This window comes from Bacillus rossius, chromosome 12 (genome assembly GCF_032445375.1).
Source record: "Bacillus rossius redtenbacheri isolate Brsri chromosome 12, Brsri_v3, whole genome shotgun sequence".
Lineage (NCBI taxonomy): Eukaryota > Metazoa > Arthropoda > Insecta > Phasmatodea > Bacillidae > Bacillus > Bacillus rossius.
Window position 1 is genome coordinate 2,814,764 of NC_086339.1, and position 21,725 is coordinate 2,836,488.

At 34.4% G+C, this 21,725-nt stretch overlaps 3 protein-coding genes across 7 annotated transcripts in view; 2 read left to right on the forward strand and 1 right to left on the reverse strand.

The window, feature by feature from the left end:
- LOC134537381 (uncharacterized) overlaps window positions 1–21,725 on the forward strand; it is an 843,397-nt gene that overhangs the window by 194,379 nt on the left and 627,293 nt on the right. The gene's annotated exons all lie outside the window — the stretch shown is intronic.
- Window positions 410–14,692, forward strand: LOC134537354 (uncharacterized). 5 transcript variants are annotated; one of them, XM_063377696.1, is made up of 6 exons: window positions 410–459; window positions 5,383–5,497; window positions 6,645–6,744; window positions 7,293–7,480; window positions 9,530–9,580; window positions 11,086–14,692. In XM_063377696.1, the coding sequence occupies exons 2-6, from the start codon at window positions 5,411–5,413 to the stop codon at window positions 11,167–11,169; spliced, it is 510 nt and encodes a 169-aa protein (XP_063233766.1). In that variant the 5' UTR covers window positions 410–459; window positions 5,383–5,410; the 3' UTR covers window positions 11,170–14,692. The 5 variants fall into 5 exon arrangements, with proteins under 5 accessions (XP_063233766.1, XP_063233770.1, XP_063233768.1 ...); XM_063377698.1 differs by having other exon boundaries at window positions 436–548; XM_063377701.1 differs by having other exon boundaries at window positions 442–491; window positions 5,381–5,497.
- LOC134537353 (blood vessel epicardial substance) overlaps window positions 12,938–21,725 on the reverse strand; it is a 101,464-nt gene continuing 92,676 nt past the window's right edge. The window contains exon 7 of the mRNA XM_063377695.1: window positions 12,938–21,555. Coding sequence (XP_063233765.1) covers window positions 21,491–21,555 — 65 coding nt within the window. The 3' untranslated portion in view covers window positions 12,938–21,490. The remainder of the gene's footprint in view (window positions 21,556–21,725) is intronic.

Here is a 21,725-nt window from a genome sequence, read left to right on the forward strand (position 1 = left end):
TTTCTAACCCGTGCAGAGCGCTGTTTATTAAATCGGTTGCTTTTTCGTTACCTTAAAAGGATTGGTTTTTTATAACTTCTAAAATACGGTCTGCATGTTTTGTTACAGTTGTTTTATCCCAACAAGGAAGTGCTTATTTGCTACCTTACCCGAATGTCTCGGAATACCATCGTAAATGTACAAATGTGTTTCAAAGTAATTGTTAGATTCTTAAAATTTTTATAAAAAAAATATTACAATTATTTTTATTCTATGTGGCTTGTCAAAGCATGACAGCATTTTGATATTGCGGAAAATTTTCAAATGGCCATTTAAGTACGTTAAAGTTCTTTTTTAATTTATAAAAGAAAAAAAACCTTTTTGGTATGAATGCTCTATGGCGTGAGACGTTGACCATACTCCGTGCTTTATATACTCTTTGATGGCAACAAATTCGGGCGTTGTCAAGTTGTTGTTTATGTGAGTTCTTAATTTTCCGTTAATTTTCAGCAAGGAAAGTCAAAGCATATTTCTTGGTTTAGTATAGTTGAGTGTATAGATTTTTAAGGGTAACATGTTTGCTTAAATATATTTAATACTAAAATACAATGATTCCATGACAAATTTAATAATCATAAATATATTTCTTATATTTTCTGAAAATACAATTCTTCGTTATTTTTTTTTAGATTAGGGATGTAACATATTTAAACGATTATCATTGCATTAATGATTCAGTAATTTGTCTACTTGAATATAATTTTAGGCATTTATTTCAATTTCATAAAATTTGGTTGTAATGAATAAAAATATGGCTATTTTGCCTAGTGATTAAGTTATGGTTATGCTATACTAATCTACACTAATATTATAAAGAGGAAAGATTTGTATTTGTGTGTGTGTGTGTATGTTTGTAATGAATAAACTCAAAAACTACTGTGCCAATTTCAAAAAAATTTTCACTATTAGAAAGTTACATTCACCTTGAGTAACATAGGCTATATTTATTGCTAGAAAAGATAAGGAACCCTTACTAAAACTTAAGTAACGTAACCCAAGGTGTAAAAAAAATTGCTGGTAAATATTTAGTGTACGGATTATCGTCAAAAAAATTTTTAAAAATCTGAAATAACTTTCATTATTATGCTCTTTTACGTCCTATTTTCATTACAGCCTGCGGAGATAAGAAATTTTAAATACCTTATACGAGATATCGAATTTTTTAATTTTCATATTTGGGCGATATTTGTTAAAAAAAAAAAAAAAAAAATTCTGAAAATACTTTTATTCTGTGCCCTTTAACTTCCTCTTTTCATTAAACCCGGCGGAGATAAGAAATTCCAAATACTTTAGGAGATATTGAATTTTTTAATTTTCATCCTGTGCACTCGTGCAGCGTTAACCATTGTTGCTTGTTTACAAGTATGATTTTTTTTTTTTTGCGATGTAGGTGAACGACTACATCACGTAAAAAGAAATTAAGAGTTCCTACTGTTCATCCTTTGTCCCGGTTTGTTAGGTCAGGTCAGCTACATTGTAAATACTTTAAAACTAAACAACCATTAAAATTAATTTTATTATTTTTAATGTCCGTTCAGTTTCAAAGTATTTATAATTTAGCTGACCTGACCTAATCTATCTTTGTCCCGTTTTGTTAGGTCAGGTCAGTTACATTATAAATACTTAAAACTATACAACAAGTAAAATTAATTGATATTATTTTTAATTTCCGTTTATTTTGAAGTATTTATAATGTAACTAACCTTACCTAATGGAAAATTTCTGTTATTTAGGCATTCACGCACACACTGCAAAATATAAAATTGCGGTGGTTGAATGATTACATAGGTCTTGTATTGCAAAATAAGAACGGCGATATCTCCAAAAGTAATTGGAATTTCTTATCTCCGCAGGCTGTAATGAAAAGAGGACGTAAAAGAGCATATAATGAAAGTAATTTCAGATTTTTAAAAAAATTTTTGATGCTAATCCGTACACTACATATTTACCAAAATGCTATTAAACTTCTTACGTCGCATGTGCTGCAGAAACTATTGATGATAGAACAAAAGTATGTTCTACAATATTAAAGAACATATCAATATCTACAAAAAACTTTGTGATACTATATGTCCAACTATTATCGTTATGTCACAATACCACTTTTTACATTTTAAAAGTTGATAGAAATACCGACCAAAATTAACCATGTTATTTATACTTCTGTTTTAATCCTTATCCAAATAAATCATATTGTTTTCAAGACTGTTTCAATTCATGTAGATTACTTTTTGAATTGTTCAAATCCGCTATTCCAATCAATAGATATTACAAATTTAATAAGTCACTAGCGGCCCGTCCCGGCTTTGCACGGGTGGACATGATTTTTTAAATATTTTTTCCTTTTATTTATATTTTTTTGTTGTTCAGTAAATGAGATAAATAGAATGATTATGGAAAAAGTACCGGGTGATTTTAAATGTTACAAATCTATTGACACCGTGTGCAACATCGAAGATACAGTGTACTACCCACAAAAATTTTTAAATTCCCTTAATCACCCCACAAACTAAAATTAAAATGAGGTACTCCCATTATGCTATTGAGAAGTTTGAGCCCTCCCAGTATGTGTAATGGTACAAGACTTTTGATAAAGGAATTACGAGACAATGCGATTGTAGCAAAAATCATCACTGGGCCCGCGGCCGGACAGCTCGCTCACATTCCGCGAATCCCGATGATTCCGACAGATTTGCCTATTTCCTTTAAAAGGTTTAAGTTTCCTATGAAGATATCGTTTGCCCTTAAATCTCAGGGACAAACTTTTTCTATTGCTGGCATCGACCTAAGAAAAGAGTGCTTCTCTCATGAGCAATTATATGTTGTCCTTTCTCGAGTAGGATCTCCTGAAAATCAATATGTGATGTTATCACCTACAAATACCACTGTCAACATAGTGTACAGTGAAGCTTTAAGGTAAAAGTTTTGTAAAATAAAAGAAAGAACCAATAGAATTAAATAAAGCTTTAAAATAAAAATGTAAATACAGAAATGTAAAAATTACAATGACTTAGAAAAACTCTTTAAATAAATACACACACTTAAAACAACAACAAAAAATAATAAAAGATGTAAATATATAAAAAACTTAGAAAATTTAATTAGGTAGGTTCAGATAAAAATGTAAAATGTTGTAAAAATTTAAATAAAAAAAAATACTAAGTAATATGTCTCCCTTAAGATTAAATAGGTTACTTTAATAAAAAAAGATAATTCAGATTGTAAGTATACATAGATAATGTGATACTGTGTTAAAAAAAATATAAAAATGAAACAATAAAAACATATAAATAAAAGGTAAAAATATAAAAAAAATCATGACCACCCGTGCGAAGCTGGGACGGGCCGCTAGTCTATGATATTGTGAGAATGTTTGGTGTAGGTTTTGTACTTTAAAATAACCTAGTGTGGATGGTGGTTAGGTTTGCTTGGTTACATTTAAAATACTGTTAAGTTATTGTTTAGGAATTATAAATTTAGGTAATTGTTACTTATTGAATATCCAGTTGTAATTTAAAATAAAATATTAAACCGAAGAAAGGACCTGGTTGTGTTTGTCATGCAAAGATGTATAATTACCAAAAAATATTTTTTTCGAAAATACATACATACCTAATATGAATGTTGTTTCCGGCAGCAGTTTTGTGCAACTTAACAAGTTATTTTCTTTAATTAGCCATATTTTTTAATAACGTCCTAAGTTATCAAAGACATTTTTACAATATGACTAGTTAAATTGAGGTGATTAAAATGTTTTGCTGATTAAGTCTTTAAAATAATTTTTTCCCCTAAAAGTATACCTAGAATGTTTGATTTTATTTTGAATTGTTATTAATAGTAGGGTTTTTGATGATTGCATATCAAAAAATTTAGGTTATGTTATCTAATAATTTGGTGCAGTTTGGTGATTTAAAAACTTTTGTAAAAATGTATATAGCTCGAAAACTACAATTTTTTTTTTATTTTTTAAATTTTATTTTGAACCATTATTTACTGGACTAGCATCTGTTCACGTCTTGATGTTGAGTTATAAAGGATATGAAATATCCTTTATTAGTACTTTCATATGACAGACAATAAACTTATATAAGCTGAGTTTTTGGGTTTAGGATTTTATAGTTAAGGTCATATTCCAAATTCCATTTATCAATATGTATACCCAAAAAATTTGAAAATCAGAGATTACCATGGTTTGGCTCTAATCCGATGAAAACAATGTAAAAGTGGAAATTTAAAAAAAAAACTCTAAATCCTGAGATAAACTTTTCAGATTTCAGTTATTTAAAAGCCTTCTGAATCTGAAAAAAAAAAAAAAAAAAAAAAAAAACTGGGGGGAGGAAACATGTTTTAGCATATTTTCTGTGAAGCAAAAAAAAAACTAAGCTTTATTGAATGCAACCTTAATGTACTTACACAACCTTGGTTGGCATATCTCAGATTTCCCGTCAGCAATTTATTGAAAAATGTATAGGCTAATTAATATTTTTTGACCATTTTAGTTTTAAATGGTCCGATGTTGCTTATATACGCTATGAAAGTTTAAAAACATTCTGAATGTAAGATTTCCTGATGGCTGAGCAGAAGTCAGCTCTATCCAGCGGCTCTATCCGGCCGTCCGGGACAGAGAGCTTGGGGCAACAACAGCATAAGTCATTCCACGCGTATACAGCAATTTCCAACCAAGTTTTAATATTTTTACAAGAGAATGAGCAGTCATAACGTTAAGAGAGCAGTTACATGTTGACCTTCATACATGTGTTTACTATCAATAAAAATTAAATTTAGAGTGAGAACTGTCATACAGCTTGTCCCAGGGCCTCTGAAAGCCTTCAAAGTGTTGTTTTCATGGAGCATATCACAAACATTATTTTTTTCGGCCACTTTGTACCGATAGAGCTGTAGGAAAGTCCCTAAATATCAGCTCTATCTGTATCATGTTTGTGATATACTCCATGAAAACAACACTTTGGAGGCTTTCAGAGGCCCTGGAACAACCTGTACGATAGTTTACTCAGTAATACTTTAGTTATATCATCAATAAAAAAGAAAGGCACTTCCTTGTAGAGCACCAGAGCTTGCAACATGCAAATCAGAATTTGAATTATTAATTAAAACAAAGAAATTTCTATCTTTCAAATAACCGGAGTACCATTTGAGGTTATTTGTTGCTTAATCCTATATTAGATAATTTTTTAAAAGAAATATGTGATGATGTACTGTGTCAAACATTATTCTGACAACCATTTCTGCATAGTACAAAAAAAACACTTTTTAGCTTCCTGTCGAGTTCCCCTGAAACGTGTGTAATGCCCACAGCGTTAGTGAGCATGTTTTTGTCGGCAGGCTGGATTTGTCGTAGAGTGGGTTCAAGATGGTTGTGCTCAACACGTGTTGGTCCCCCTGCATCTGGAACAACAATCTGAAGGCGGGCAGCTACAATGTTGCAGCTTATACTGCGGTGAGCATCGCCACAGTAACATGTCTGAGAGGTGGCGTGCAGAGTGGTGTTGGGACTTTTGAACAACATGCTCAAGTGCTCATAGAAGGAACCAAGCTGCACAGAAAATTTTTTTAAAAAAAAATGTAGTTAGGTAACGGCTTGTTTGTTAATAGAACCGTCAAAAATATCCCATAGCATGTGCAGTTGGCACATTATGGAAATTATAAGATCTTAAAACACTCTGCATGTCTTATTTTCAAAGCGTAAAGTGTTTGCTAGTTTAAAAATAATATATGCGCTCTATAAGATTTAACTTCTTTTTAATAAAAAAAATACAGGTTTTTTTGGAATACCAAGTTCAAACAAATGCATAAGCAGATGGATTTTTTTCTGTTTAATCACCAGCACTTTAGCCAGTGATGAGATAAATCTTAGAAAATTGAAATTTTTTGCGTTTCATCATTAATGGTTTACCTGGTAACCATTTTATTTATAAGGTTAGATAGACCCACCACATTCGAGCCAATTGGAATGGATCCGTTTCTGATCCTGCTGTTGATGTGATGGTATAGACATGTAGCGCCCCACACCCTATTCAATCCTACAAAAGCTACAGTGTTTTTTCTCTTACAGATAAAAGTGACAGTTCCTGCAGTTAAGAGATGTTAGAATATTTAAGTGTTTAATATAACCAGATATATTGGAGAAAATTTTCCTTTTTTCATTATAACTTAGATTTACATTACTGAAAATAGTTTAATATACATTATACAATAATTTGCTTTCTGCAAATTGGTAGGTACTGTTTAAATACAATTTTTTTGTTCCTATCAGTTGGTAGAGGGTAGTATGGGTCCTACCCAACTCTCAAATATTAAGTAAACCATTAGGTGGTAAAGAAAGACAAAATATATGTTTTATTTGGTTCTGTTTGTATAAAAAATTGTCTATAAAATTTATTTGAATGTGTTTGTGAAATTTATAACTCAGAAAATTTTCCAATTTTGGAGAAATTTTTTTGTATAATACAAAATTTATGTTAAATGGGTCTGTAAAATAAAAACTTTGACCATATTTTTCAAATTAAAGATCTTCCCAGTAGATGATAAACATTTTTCATGTTAAACTCTGCGGTACGGTACACATGATACTTTTTCTGTTTCAGTCTTTCAGCATAGTGCTCATCACGTTCGTTTCCTACAACTTGGCGGGTGGCGATTCCTCGCAGCTGTATTCACCGCTCTTTGAGACGGATGTCCGCCATTGTGAGTGGTCTTTACTGCTTTTGCTTTGTTCGTAGTGTTAAAGTGGTCACCTTTTTCATCCCAAGTGTGTTTGCTGTGTGACCTTCGAAAAAATGTTATCAAAAATATTTAAGTTAGCGTTTTAAATTGCACGTAATTATGCGAGGAAAGGCTACAGAAGTGATGAGATTCCTCAGATTGGCTTTAAACTCACTTGCGTGTAGCAGAACATTACTATAACATTTTCCAGCAGGTTAGAGAGAGTAAAAAAATTATGCTCGCGTAAACAAATTATTTAAATTCACAGGATCTGTATTTTACTTTAAAAGTTCCATTACTTTAGTAGTGCAAACAATGACTTTCAAATATAATGTCTAGCTTGAATTTATTTTTAAGGTTTTTTTTATGATGTTGGAGGTAGGAAATGTTAAAAATGTCAAACTAAAAACTGTTAGGAAATAGGTTATGGAGCATTTAACTGAAGGAGATGGTTTGCCGCTGTGGAAAGAAGAGAGGTGGTTGAAGAGTGGTTGGCGTGTGGTAACCGGAGCGATGGCGCGTGTGTGCAGCGATGAAGGGCGTCGGGGGCTTCTTCATCGTGTACCTGCTGGTGCTCATCGGGCTGTCGGTGCTGCTCATGTTCGGGGTCTCCAAGATGAACCGCGGCATGATGCTGCCCTGGATGATCTGCTTCGGCGTCGTCGTCCTCTTCCAGTTCGTCTTCGGCCTGTGGCTCATCGGGGGCTACTACATCTACGTGAGGACCTGCTTGTTGCTTGTCTTCGTTTTATCAAGCAGCAAGCAAAATACACACGGCACTTACGCATTTTAAATAGCAGGAATAAGATTAAAATACATGTGCGCGCATGAGAAAACATACTTACTTGGCGTGATAAAAAACCAACTTTTATTTTGCATGCAAATAATTAATAGAAATAAAATAATAAAAGGACTGCAGTGATATTATAAATACAGTTGATTAAGTATAAATTCAATCAAATTAAAAAAAAAATTAAATTCTATAAATTTGCTGAATGTTCGTCTAATTTATTAATTTTAAAAATTATACGTATGTACAAGAACATAACTTCACTTATGTATACACTTTTAAAAGTATAAACACAATTTATATCACTAATTTTCTCAGTTAATAAATGTTTTTAATGATATGGACCAGTATTCTTATCATTCACTAAATTACATGTAAAGTTTAAAGAACATAATATTTTTTTTATGTAGCCTTTTTTTCATCCTGTGAAAATTTTTGTACATGGTGAACGCACATCGTAAAACTTCAAACATCATTTTTTTCATAATGTACCTAAAGAAGTATAATTATAAAAATTAAATTTATTTATTGATAACTATTTATTTATATTGAATGTCTCACTAGTTTGCAGTTAGAGATGTTAGATTGTTTGTGCTTGAAACTTGGAAATGTAGTATTTTTTTTTTTGCAGTGCTGTAGTTTGGATGTGGACGAAACTTTCTCCAAGCTTTGTGTATCCAACTAAAGTCAGTCAAACTTAAGATGGCCGTCCCGTCTAGACACACTCGGTGCTAGGTGCTGCTATGATTCACTAATTTTTGGGCGAAATTGTAAATTTCTGTCGTCATGAAACAGATACCTGGCTTGATGATATTAAAAATATTATTTTGGATACTGTCATTAATTATATTAAGTTTCAATTCTGTTTTTAATTTTAATATTTGTTGATTTTTCTAACTATTATTACAGTGTTTGTAATTCTGAAAGAAAAAATAAATAAATGCTCAACACTGATTTCTTTCCCTCACAGTTGATCACTAATAATGACAAGTCATTACATCAAATTATGTGTTATGCTCAAACAGATTTGTTGACAGAAATGGTTGAAACTAAGATGGCATGTTTTCAGTTAAATCTCCATAGAAATATACAGTGAATATTATCAGATGTGCTCATGATGAAATACAACAAGAAAATGTATTTCCAAAATTCTAATTCCAAATTTTACTTTACAAAATACAATGGTTCAGATGCAGCTCAAAGATTTCTCACTACATTATAAAGTTGTGTAAAAGATTTTGTGCTCTGTGACATTTACCTGGCTACAGAGCACATCGAGACAAGAACAGTGCTAATAGCAGATATAAGATATTGTACAGTGGAAGGAGAGAGTAAATAGCCATAAAAATGCACTCTGCAAACTGAGGATGAGACACAGTATAACACAGAATTAGTATTTAAAATCTACACCAGTCAATATTTATAGGTCAGAAAGTGTTACCTGCAAAAACTTAGTTTAGTGTTTTTTTTTCTTAAATATAACCAATTACAATTTAAGGTTTTTTAATAAAGTAATTGTTAGAAGTTTTCTTACATTATAAGTATGACAAATTTTACATTTTGTCTTTGTATGTATACTAGATATTTTAAATGTAAAATGGACAGGTAAAATTTAAAAATTTATATCAGCCTGCAATGTTTTTCTCTGTCCCCCCTCCTTTTCTTTCTTCATTTTTATTTGCAAATATTTTGTTTAAAGAGAAGATACTTTGTGTTTTTAAGAAAAGTTCAGATTTAGCATTATATTTACTATAGTGAATACTCTATACAAACACATTAGTGACAGTGTTTTTAAAGTAATTCAAATTCTTGGTTCTACATAATTTATTTTTTTTAGTGAATGAGCCAAATATAATTATTTTGTGAAGGCTAGTCAGTTGACAAAGTGGCATCGTAACTGTGAATGTTGTAACGTAAGATTAGGGACCAAATTAATTTCTTGGTACACTGCGTAACAAAGTCTTGTTCATGTTGCAGTTACAAATGGTGATGGCAGCTTTTGTGGACTGGATATGGACCGCTTACAATGTGAGTTGACATTTATGCTTTTTCACCTTAATAGCACTGGCAGTGATATGTAAACTTTTTTAAAAAATGATTTTAGTACATACTTTCAGTATTTCAGTCTCTCTCCGGGATTTCAGTATAATGCACAAAATATTTATTTTCTGTCACCTCTTGAAGTTCATTAACTATCCTGGGAACATATATATTTTTTAGAGGTGGGATTTTCGAATGTTAGATTTGTCGAATATACGGAATCCTATGGATTCTTAGGATTCGAGGTGGGTTTTTAAGAGTTTTAGTAATTGAAAATTGTATACCTAAACTATATTATTAAGGTAACGGAAATAGCACAAACATAAGATAAATTAAGCTGCATTTTGTCAATTAGCATAACTCATAACTACTCAATCATTTCCAACCTTCAATAATATAACATTGCAGAAAAAAAGTAACTTTTTTTTAAATGGCGTCTGTTATACAAACATATTTTTTTGAAAACATAGGAAGGATTAATTTAACAGAGAATACATAGGCCTATGTAATTTTTTTAAATAAATGTGTGATATTTTTTAATAACATGTGGTGAAGTATAGTGTGGGACTGGGATTCGAGATTTGATGACAAACACTGAGGATTCAACCAAAATGTGGATTCGTCCCATCCCTAAATTTTTTTTAAATTTCCTGTTATAAGAAATTTAGCTTCTAGCTGTATACTACAGAACTTTAACTTAGCTGTAAGAACTTTGACTGCAGGTTTTAATTTGATTAATTTCTAGATTAATTTTTAGAGTGTATCAATTAAATTTAGCAACGTTACACCCTTTACAATTCATGTTTGTTAGTCAGCAAAAATATGTGTGATCAATTTGCATGCTTTTTCTTCAATTTTTTCAAGTGCCCTAAATTATCCCGATACACTCAAATGCGAGTGAATGGTTTTGGCTTACAGAACGTGCCGAAGCAAAGAGTTCAGGATTTAAGAGCGTCCATTTTGGTTTTAATAAAATAAATAATTGTTCCTAAACAAAACACAATAAAAGCCAAACATTCTTTTCTAAAACATAACTTTTTCTTAACTTAACATCTTCTGCCAGACTAGTGAGTAATGTTAGGAGGTTATAGTTACTTTTGGGGGAAGTGTAGGTTATGTAGTACATATCTGTTGTACATGCAAATTCTTATTTACTGGTGGATATGTGTTCCTAGTTATTGTTTTTCAATGATTTTTAACGTGTGGGTCAGTACTAATGTAGGTGTAAGTGTTTTGTGGCTACTTATATTTAACCACATTTTTCTTTGGTGAGTGTACATTTGTATTTCTTTGACTGAAACATTTGGTCACAAAAAAATGTTGTGTACATCTTGGCTGCACTCTGCAGCGTGATTTTTTTTGTTCGCTATTTAAAGTGGTGACCGGTAATTAGGTGGTTAAATCATTGATTCATTGAGATTGGCAATCGGCACCCAGTAATGTCGGCCGGTCGTGATGAGAACAGCAGGTACCGGGTGACTGTTTGTCCGCAGCTGTACTGCTGGCTGTGCGTGTACTCGCTGTACAAGTACTACGAGGAGCTGCAGTCGCCCAACATCGAGCTGTTGTACCCGTAGTCCCGCGAGCCCAGCAGTACCAACATTCCACTCCGTCCAGCCGTCTGCTCGGTGGCTCTACTCACTGAGTAGTGACTCTTCTTATTTACATTTCCAAGCAGTCGACAAACTTATGGCAAGTGGTGCACACCGTTTGTATTTTTTTTTTTGTTGCATCTGTGCCCACGTAGTTAAAACGAGCTGTTATTACGTAAGTCAAATTACTTTCCAAACAACCCGCTTTTGCATAATGCATTAGCTGGTGTATGTTTTTTTTTTAAAATGGTTGCCAGAACCAGGATTTTAAATAGTATTTATTTCGATACCACACAATGTTGTGAGAGTTCTTGGTAGGAAAGCGAGCGGGAAGTCTTCTTTTTCACAGACGAGAGAGCTAAACGCCCGATCGTACATCTTCAGGTTTTTTTTTATTTTGGGCAACTCATGATAACTAATGCTCAATTAGGTTAGGTTAGCTACATTATAAATACTTTAAAACATTGTGGACAGTTGATTTGGTTAGGATAGCTACATTAAAGAAGCTGTGAAATCATGTAAACAGTTTCCTAGCCCTGGATAGCTACATATTAAAAAATTATCTGCTAAGCAACGTTCGGGGAACTTCGGGTGTGGCCCTCTCGTCTGTGAAATGAAGGCTTCCCGAAAGCGAGTTAGCTTAACACGCTCAGTTAACTAATATCCATGAAGTAGGTAGTTATTCGGCTGTTCTCATGGAAATGTAGATACACCAGTGATCCTTCGGTAGCCAAAGATATTCCGTCCAGAAAATCTGCACTTTTTATCACATTCCCAGTTCATGCATAAATGTGTTCGTTATAATTGGTAATATTTTTGTATTTTTATATTTAAGTGTGGTTTTTACTATGAACGTTTTTTTACACAATTTTGTGGCTATTAAGAAATCCTGCACTTTGTATACAATTGATTTTACTCAACGACATGGTCGCAGACTGATGCAAACATTTCTCAACTTGATTTATACACAGTGATCCCTTAAGTTACATAAATAATAACTATCTACATTCTACATTAAAATATTTGAATCCTCTTCCTGATGAAGTGACAGTTGATTTTATACAAATAAGGATACTACAAATTTATACAAATAAGGATACTACAAAAAAATTCCAAAATGAGCTGTTGAAGTTATCGTCAAATTGTGGTGACGTTAAGATATATTTCTTGAATGTTTAACCTTTTCAGCCACAGATAGCTCAGTACTGAACTGTATTTTTTTGTTTCGATTGTAATTTATGGCGCGCGCGCGTGTGTGTGTGTGGGTGCGTGCGTGCGTGCGTGTGTGTGTGTGTGAAATTACAATCAAAACAAACCACTCTCAGCTATTTGATGTTGACCTCAAGTGTTTGCAGCGTAGATGAAGTGGGGTCAGTGATGAACGGGGGTGAGTGGTGACAAAGTGCAATTAATGAAGCTGATGACTGATGTTATATCAACAATTACTAGCTGTCGCGGTAGATGTTCTAACACTCCGCCGTTGGCGACAATGGATGGATCCTTACACTTGTGAACTGCCCGCGTTGAACATCAAAGCATCTTGATTGTGGCAGCCACCACTGGACCGTGTTGCATGCGTGCGTCACTTTGGTGCGTTTGTGTGCTTTGTGCAACTATGTACATGCCTGCCTACTGCAATCACCTGCTTGGCCCCTTTTTCCTGTTTACCATGTATACACTTCTTTGTTTATTTCACTGTCACCACTCACCTTACAGATCGTTGTTTAAGAAACAACACAGATTAAGTGACTTATTTTTAATTTTTTTTTTGTTTCTTTATGGAAAAACAGCATCGTCTACTCATGATGTTACTGAGCACTCTATAAAGATTAAATATGTTAATCTAACACAAAAACAACATATTTGCAGATGGCAAATTAGCTTTTTATCGCATAGACAATGTGCCTTAAACGATGATATATGCTGTTTATTGTACTTGTGTGCGATTGCAACCGGAATTAAAAATACATAGTTTTAGAGCGCTAATATTATTTCATCACATTAGAGAAGATTGATAAAAACAATAAGAAATTATTTACATCATTGAAAAAAATGGATAAATATTAAATATGGTAGAAGTGTTTTGTATCAAGCAAAGTCTGTTCATGGCATGTCCAACGTATAATAAGTCCTCTAGTAAGATCACAGAAATTTAATAGACACTTTGATTTATACTGAAAAGCTAAGTTTGTTTAAAGTAAGCTATGATTTTTTTTTGTACCTTTTACTGTAGTGTAATTTTTTGAAACTGGCTTGGGTATGTTTTGAAGTGTGATTGTGCCATAGCTCACGTTAACACATTGATCTTTAAGAAACCGAACAATTGTGATGCTTCAGAATTCATTCACAGTTTGTTAGTCGTGAGATCTTGATCTGATATACTGGAATCTCTTGATAAAGCACCCACTTTAATATTGATGAAGATAAATATTATTTGGATTAAAATCAAGTAAAAAGCACACTAAGATTGGTGAAATTTTGTAGGTCTGGTCTGTTGACTATATTTCGTTATTAGAGACAAGATTTAATGGTTTTATTTTCAGGCCAATATTTTTAAATAGGAGATTTCTGTTTTGTTTTTTTGGTTTAATATTTTATGAAATGTGTTTATATTAATTAATATGTTTATATGACACGTATGTGTTTCATCGTACTATTTTCTCCACAACAGTGCCATTTTGACATATAATGATTTGTGATAAGCATGTCAAAATTTTCAAAACAAATAAAATTTACTGATGTCATAATGTAACAATGAGTAACTAGTAAAAGTTGCTAGATTAGAAAGACAACTTTTTCCAGTTTGACTTGCATAAAATGTGGTACAAACACTTTGCTAAATAATTTAATTTCATTGAATTTTATATTTGCCATTAGAGATAAGTTGTGATTGAAAATGCTGATTAGTTTCATGATTTTAATCGCAGTTTGGTACTTTGTGATGCATTAACTTAAATTTCGGTGTTGTGTGTGGTATATCGACATGCTTTTCAGAGTTACTTCAGTTTTATCGCAAATTACCATTTAATCTTGTCTCTTGTTAATCATTCATTAATCAAATTTGAGACTGTTGTGTATCCCGGTCAGACTGCAGTGGCTTGCCAGTGCCTTCTGAATCGCAGAGATGCAGGCGTAGAACAGCATGTAGGCCTGAACTCTGAAGGGAAATATTCCACCAGTGGAAAATTTTCATTCCTGTCTAAAAATTTGATATTGACTTGTGCAACAGCTGGCGATGACGGAGCCTTGTAGGATTACTTGGCACACACTTCTCGAATGTGGCAATCTCATGGCGGTTATACCTGTGAAAATGAATTTAAAATATTTAAAAAAAAAATATATATGGATGTTGACAAAGGAATATGTATTTTAAGTTTTTTTTTTACATGTATTTAAGACAGCTAACATAAAGTATTGCTTTTCATTGTTTGTAGGTGAAATAGTTTTTGTCCTAGACAGTTGATGTATAATTTGTTACAAGCAAAGAAATATATTTTTAAGAAATGGACATTGCTGATGTAATTATTTCTGTATGTGACAGGGATGTAGCCGATGTGTGTCTGAAGAAATTTGCTAAATAATGTTTACTTTTTTTATGAGAAGGTATTTTTATACAGTAGAACCCTGCTATGGTCTTAGAGGGGGCAAAACGAGGAGGAAAATAACATAAGTAGGAAATATTCAAGTCAGCTTTTCAGAGTTTGAATTTTTCACCAGAGAAAGAAAGCAAGGAATTCAGTCAGGTCTACCGCACGCTTCTTCCAGAGGAAAAGCGGGTACCAAACAAGGTTTTCATTGGAAACATTGTCGCTGTAAGAAAAATGTCTTTAACATTTCAGTAGCAGCCTGGAAGAATATATTTGATAGTTTTGGACATGGGTACATTCAGTGAACAAAATAATTTTCTACGTGGATTGATTACTCAAAGTAAACCAGATATAAGATGGCCAAGAGACTCATCTGAAAACCTTAAAAGTACTACTAACACATGTAGGTTTCAAGTGACAGGTGAAAGTGTTGTATGTTAAGTTTTTTTTCTGAAAACCTTGGTCATTTCGGATGGGAGGATGACCAGGATGAACAAACAGCCCGGGTCGGATGGCCGAGGATGCCATGTTCCAAAAAACAAGACACCAGAAGAAATAACTAACGGAGAAGGTGCATGAACACATTTCCTCTTTCCCCATTTACCATTGCCATTACAGTAGGTCTCTGAACCCAAGCCGAAGGTATTATTTACCGCATGAAATGAATGTACGACTGTTGCATGAGCTGTACGTAAAGAAGTGCATGGCGGAAAACGGAGAGTCAGTTTCGGAGGCAATCAAACAATTCCATGCTCCGTTGAAGGATGCCTGTAGCAAGTGTGGTTCTTAGGACGTGAAAATAGCTGTTGCCGAGAGCCAATCAGAGAAATGAAGATAAAGGTGCATCAAAGTCCTTTGAGTGCTTTCAAGAATCTGTACAGTATTTCCTGCCTAAACATTAATTCTAAAAACACGCATTTCAGCTCTTCTAAAAATACAGTTAAAAAATGAAATACGAAACACAACTACTCTTCCACCCTCAGCATATTGCTAAATGCTTTTATAAACACACATCACTAGGACATCTGAAGCAGTTTCCTGAAGCTCTGTGCACCGTGTGGGCGGGCCATTGCTGGGGTACACGGACTGCTAATGACAGTACGTATTTCCACCTCACCGTCTTCAATCTCTTCAGATCTTCTTTGGTCTTCAAGCACTAACCATCTTTACAACTAGAACTGAAACAAAACAAACTGCGAGGATTTGAAAACGTGCCGTGTTCGGCATTACTATCTTGCGGAAGAACAAATATACATTCAAGAGGAACATTAATCATTCAGTAAAGGGAGTAATAAAAAAAAATGCAATATTTCATAAAAATGAATTTTGTATGGCATCTGAATACAATTTCTTTAATCACAAAAAAAAAACAAAAGTAGGCAAACATATTCTGACTAGCAAAACTTGAGTTTCTATAAGTAACATAATTAAAATATTTAGCATGTTATGCACTTCATACAAAAAAAAATCACAAGTGAACTGCAATAACATTAATGTAAAACAAGAATGATATTCAGTCAGCAAACATGTAACGGGACAAGCAATACAGCCAATAGCTGGCAAGTGGTACAGCCACAGACAATATCACAACCATCAAACTAATAACAATTTGAGACACGTTACATGGAAAATGGAAACAAGATTTCAAGTCTAACGAATACAATAGATGCTACGCGGAACTAAGAACAACACACGTCGTCAGGCACCGAGGCCAAACATACCCAGACTACTGACACAGGCAGTTTCAGTGTGTACAAAAATGAACATCATTTGTGCAGAAACATAAACTTGGCAAAACCTTTTTACAGTTCTCGTATTGTAAACCACTCTAGTTTGACAATAACTGTTAAAAGTCTTTGATTAGCTCGAAACTTTCAATTCACGTCTACTAGGTGCGAGGGGAGAAACACAATTAGCCGTCGAGTGCAGGTCTGTACGTCAAAGCAACAGGCTTTCGTATTTCTCAGGTTCAAAATAAGGACGGAGAAAGTACTTTTTAAAACTACACTGTGAAATAAAAACTGGTACAATGAGATATGCTAACAAAAATAATATCCAATTCAAGTAAAAAAAAAAAATTATATTATTTACAGATAGCAAAATACTATGTTAAAGCATGAGTATTCAAATTCACAAAACACAAACACATATCAGAAACAGCAATAGAAGACGGTTAACTTGCCATTAAGGCAGCACCAATGACAAACAACACATCGCACAACATAGTTGGGACCAGGGCTAGATTTTAAGGAATATTTTAACCTGCCCAACGGACAGGTGTAATCGAAAATTTGCCTGTCCGCCATCCAATTTGCCTGTCCGCTGTTTCACCCAAATAAAAAAAATTTCAAAGTCGCTGAAAAAGTGAGAAAAAAGGATTTTTGCTATATTTTGCACCTATTTTTATCACACCCTTAACATCCGTATTTAATCATCATTTTCAGACGAGTCACTGTCTGAGTCACTGCACGAATTACTTGGCTGATTCTGTCTTGAACATCTTCGATAAGGAGGCTGAAAGGGTCGACGTTTTCTCTGAACATTATGATACCAGAGGTTTATTGCTGGTGCTGGATCAAACTCACTTTCAGCCATTATTGTTTATTTATAGATATTGTCAAAGACGTTTTATTTGCGGTCACGGTCGCATAAATGTTATTAATCACCTCTGCTGCATTAGTGCGTGCGAATAACCTTGGCGTCACAAGTTGCACCTGTCCACCGGACAGTTGACTTTTTTATATTGCCTGCCCGGACGAGATTTTGCCTGTCCCGGGCAGGCGGACAGGTGCTAAAATCGAGCCCTGGTTGGGACTAAATCATCATGTACATAGCTTCCTCCACAATCACAAACTAGCAAACTAGCATTAAGACATTTTCAAAATACCCTATTTATCTGAATATAATGCTACGACTTTTACCAAAACTGTGGAAACTAAAAAAAAAGGGGGCGTCGCATTATGATCGCAAACTTGTATGTTACTATTAGTCACAGCTTAGTTTAAGAACTACAGGTACTGCCTGTACTTATCCCACTTTAGCCGGATCGCTGCACAGGCATGACAAGTACGGGATTTTTTTTGTAACTCGACTTGCTAAAGCGGCACCAGAAAGGGTCTAGTAAATATGGAATACATCTGATAATTTTAATATTTTTCAAGTGCCATGTACTTGAATTGTGATTTCCAATCCATAAAGTCTTTTCCCAAAATTCATAATCAAAATGTTTGGGTCACATTATGTGCAGAGACGCATTATATTCGGGTAAATACGGTAACAGTGGGAACTCAACGAGAGATTTTTAAAATAATTCTCCAATCAAGGAAACAAACCTCGATACAAAAATATTATAAAATTCAGTCAACATATATGCGTAAACGAGCTGCACTGCACCTGGACACGTGAGGCAACTACCTGGCAGTTTCAAACAGCCACCAGCCCTGGGTGAAAACATGGCCGCAGCAACACAGCTCTGGAAGTCCAACTCATTCCATTTACATTCTACTGAAGTATTGTAACCACAAGCATGGAAATAAAGTTTCGAAAATGCCTAAAAATGAAGCATGTAATTTGTTATACTACATAATGAATGGTACTTGTAATTATTTCTGGGATCCGAGTGGTTAAATGCTAATATATCATGAAAGAGTGGTGTATAGTCAAAAAATATATTTTTTTTTCACACAAAAGAAAAAATATAAAACTTTTTTTTAAGTATAATTTCTTTGGGTGTGATAAGAGTAAAATTTCAAGACCGAATTTGAATGCAACTGTTCATGAAACATTGTTGTGAAAAGGACAGAGAATAGGCACTTGGCCAAATAGCTCTCATTATGAGCACTATGCTATATACGTTGCTGGGCTCGTTTTCGTTCTCTTTGTGCAATGATTCGTCCCCCACAAAAAAAGAAAAAAACAGATAAATAGACGAATGAAAGAATAAGATGAGAGAGTGCGCCCATGCTTCTTTCAGAAAATAGATATAGGTATCCTATACAGTCAGCTGTGAGTGCCTTGAATTTTGTATTTGCTACCAGCGCGCTCGCGTTCCTCCTTGTTCAACCAGCAGCGTAGAGAGCGCTGTTGAGACAGTCCCTGCACTTCCCGCATAGATAGCGCAACCTGTTATGAATTTCATATTTCATTCAGAGATTTGGCGTGTTCCAAATGGCAGAATTGTTTCAAGAAACAGTAAGATGCACAGAACTGATAAAATGGCTATAATGTTACATTTTGATCCTTTAAATACTGTCCTTAAATTCTTATAAGACTAGAAGTTTTTGGAAAACTGTCTTCTTTCTTTCTCACTCTCTACCGTTTTCACCCCTTACGATATACTTTATTAAGTAGAGTTCGCAGTAGGGTTCAACTCTTGCTCAATACATACTATGTCATTACTAAAACTGTGATATTTTTTCTGCCAATAAGAAGCCCTGAACATTCTACTGTCATCATTTGAAAATCTTTATCCAGGCCACCACACTAGTTTTGTGTTGTTAAAGTGCTTATTGCTATAACTATCAAGTGTTAATAGTATGTTGATTTTATCCGGGCCTCTACAAAAAAAAAAAAACTATTGGCATTTTTTGCGTGAGACACTGCCTAACCAAGGGGTTACTTTGTCTTTGAAGCCTATAGAGCACACCTAACATTTCCTTTTAAATGACAGTAACACACAATACATCAACATAAAAAAAAACTATTAGGTACACGACTGTTGTGCGTGTATGTTGCACGTACGAGAAATGAGAGTACATCCGGCCTCATGGGCACAAACGTGGACAAACACGGAGATTGTGAAAATCCACGAGACAACCGTGGTCACACAGCATGTCTGGAGAGCACCACTCTAGGGTTGATGACTAGGGGCATGTATTTTTTTGCGAAAATAACCTGATAGCTCGTTAGACTACAGTAAGGTATACCTGTGCTAGAGATTGTCATCTAATAGGTGGCCATCTGCAAGAGAAGCCGTTACCCTATTTGCCCCGGGCCATACAGGCTGTGTTTGGTGCGCCGACACTAGACATGTGCCCGAAATAGACCCAGCCAACCACGAAACACAGACAATGCCCAGGCCAAACAGGGCAATGGCTTCTCTTGCAGACGGCCGCCAATCACAAGAGAACAATCGCTAGCGCGGGCATGCCTTATTGCAGTCTAATGCACTATCACTTTTTTTTCTGCAAAAGAAAATGTTATGCCGCTAATCATTAATTCTACGTCAGTTTTCAGAAGCCTGATGCCAGCTATTTTGTAAAAAATAAATTAATAAATTAAAGTACAATGCATGAACTGCAGCAAGCGACTGTAGACTATGTACTAAAGAAACTTGGCTAAGGATGGCTTTGGAGCACAAAATTCTTCCCCTCTATCACCGGCACAAGAAAATTTTCCTTATATTCTTACTGAGCCATCCATATTGGCGGGAATCACTACCCAGCATCCACCTGTAGCAGCCGTCACTACACAACAGTCCACCGTCACAATTATCACTGCGTATCGCTAAAGCAGCAGACTGCATACAAACTAAATTACAACAATGTTAAATCAAACAAAATAATACAATTTATGAAATCAATTTAGAACTGTTTCTGGGCATAACAAAATTTCTAATCGAACAATGAGCTATAATCAAACAGCAGCTGCCAAGTTTTACATGAGACACACGCTTCACTCATGCACATAAAACACTGTGCAGTTACAGGAAAAAAAAAAGCAACCAAGCTAACTAACCACAGTTTCCCTAACACAAGAAACAGTACTTTAATGCCACTGACAAATTATTACATCTTACATTACTCACAGAGTTGCACACAGGGAAGAGAAATAAAAGGAATGAGTTGTGGCACTTTTGGTGTTTTAACTATGTGAATAATAAGTTGAACACAGTCATCTTTCCATTTTCACCTTACTAAAAATAAATATATATGTACCTTTTGAAGAAAGTTTAAAATCCTTTAGAAACAACAATTTACAGTTATTTATACAATACATGAAATTCCTTCACATCAATGTGATGAATAATAATTTTACCATTTGAAATCCTCCGAAGAGTAACATTCCACTTACTTATGTTTTAAAACTAATAACATAATCACAAACAATGCTATCATTAAAAAAAAAAAAATTCTGTAAAACTTCTACATGTTATACATTGTTTTCCTAGATTATATCCAAGCCACACAATGTAAAAATCCATACTTGGAAAAAAAAAATATAGAAAAACAAAACATTTCAATTACAGTGATTCAGCACAAATAACTTAATGTGTAAATAAGACCGAAAATAACATCCACATGAGTCACCAGTGCCAATCACATTAGTGCAAATGCATAACCAGTAACATCTACACCAAAACTATTGAAACAACGTACAATAGTAAGACTCTTAGTTTTACAATAATCTCGAGGGCTCAACAACACAACAATATAATTTATCATCTCTTATTTACATATACATACATATATATTTACAGTAAAAAAATGTACACACTTTGCAATGCACTTGTGCAACACGTATATATTAACTTCAGTGAAAGGATATCGTTTTCAGCCTCCGTTACGGATACAAACCTGATCGGCTCCATTCTCCGAACACGTGACGACTGTACCTTGCTTCGCACGGGTGGAACACAGGAGGAAGGGAACGCTGGCACGCCCGTGTCTCGTCGCGGAGGGGAGCGCGGACAGAGGGACGGGCGGAGAGCACGGGCCGTCTCATACCGGTGTCTCGTGGTCCCCCTCCTCGATCCGGCCGAGACGCCATGCATTGGGGTCAGCCGCTGCAACACACGGTGCAACCCCCGCCTGTCAGACGCGCCGGCTGATCGAGAGGGGCCAAGTGACATTTACACTTTCTTGCATTACACCAATGGCATGAAGTCGCTACCTCCTCAAAACACTTCTGGAGAATCTCACAGGTCAAAGGCACTATCATTACTTCTTAGACTTG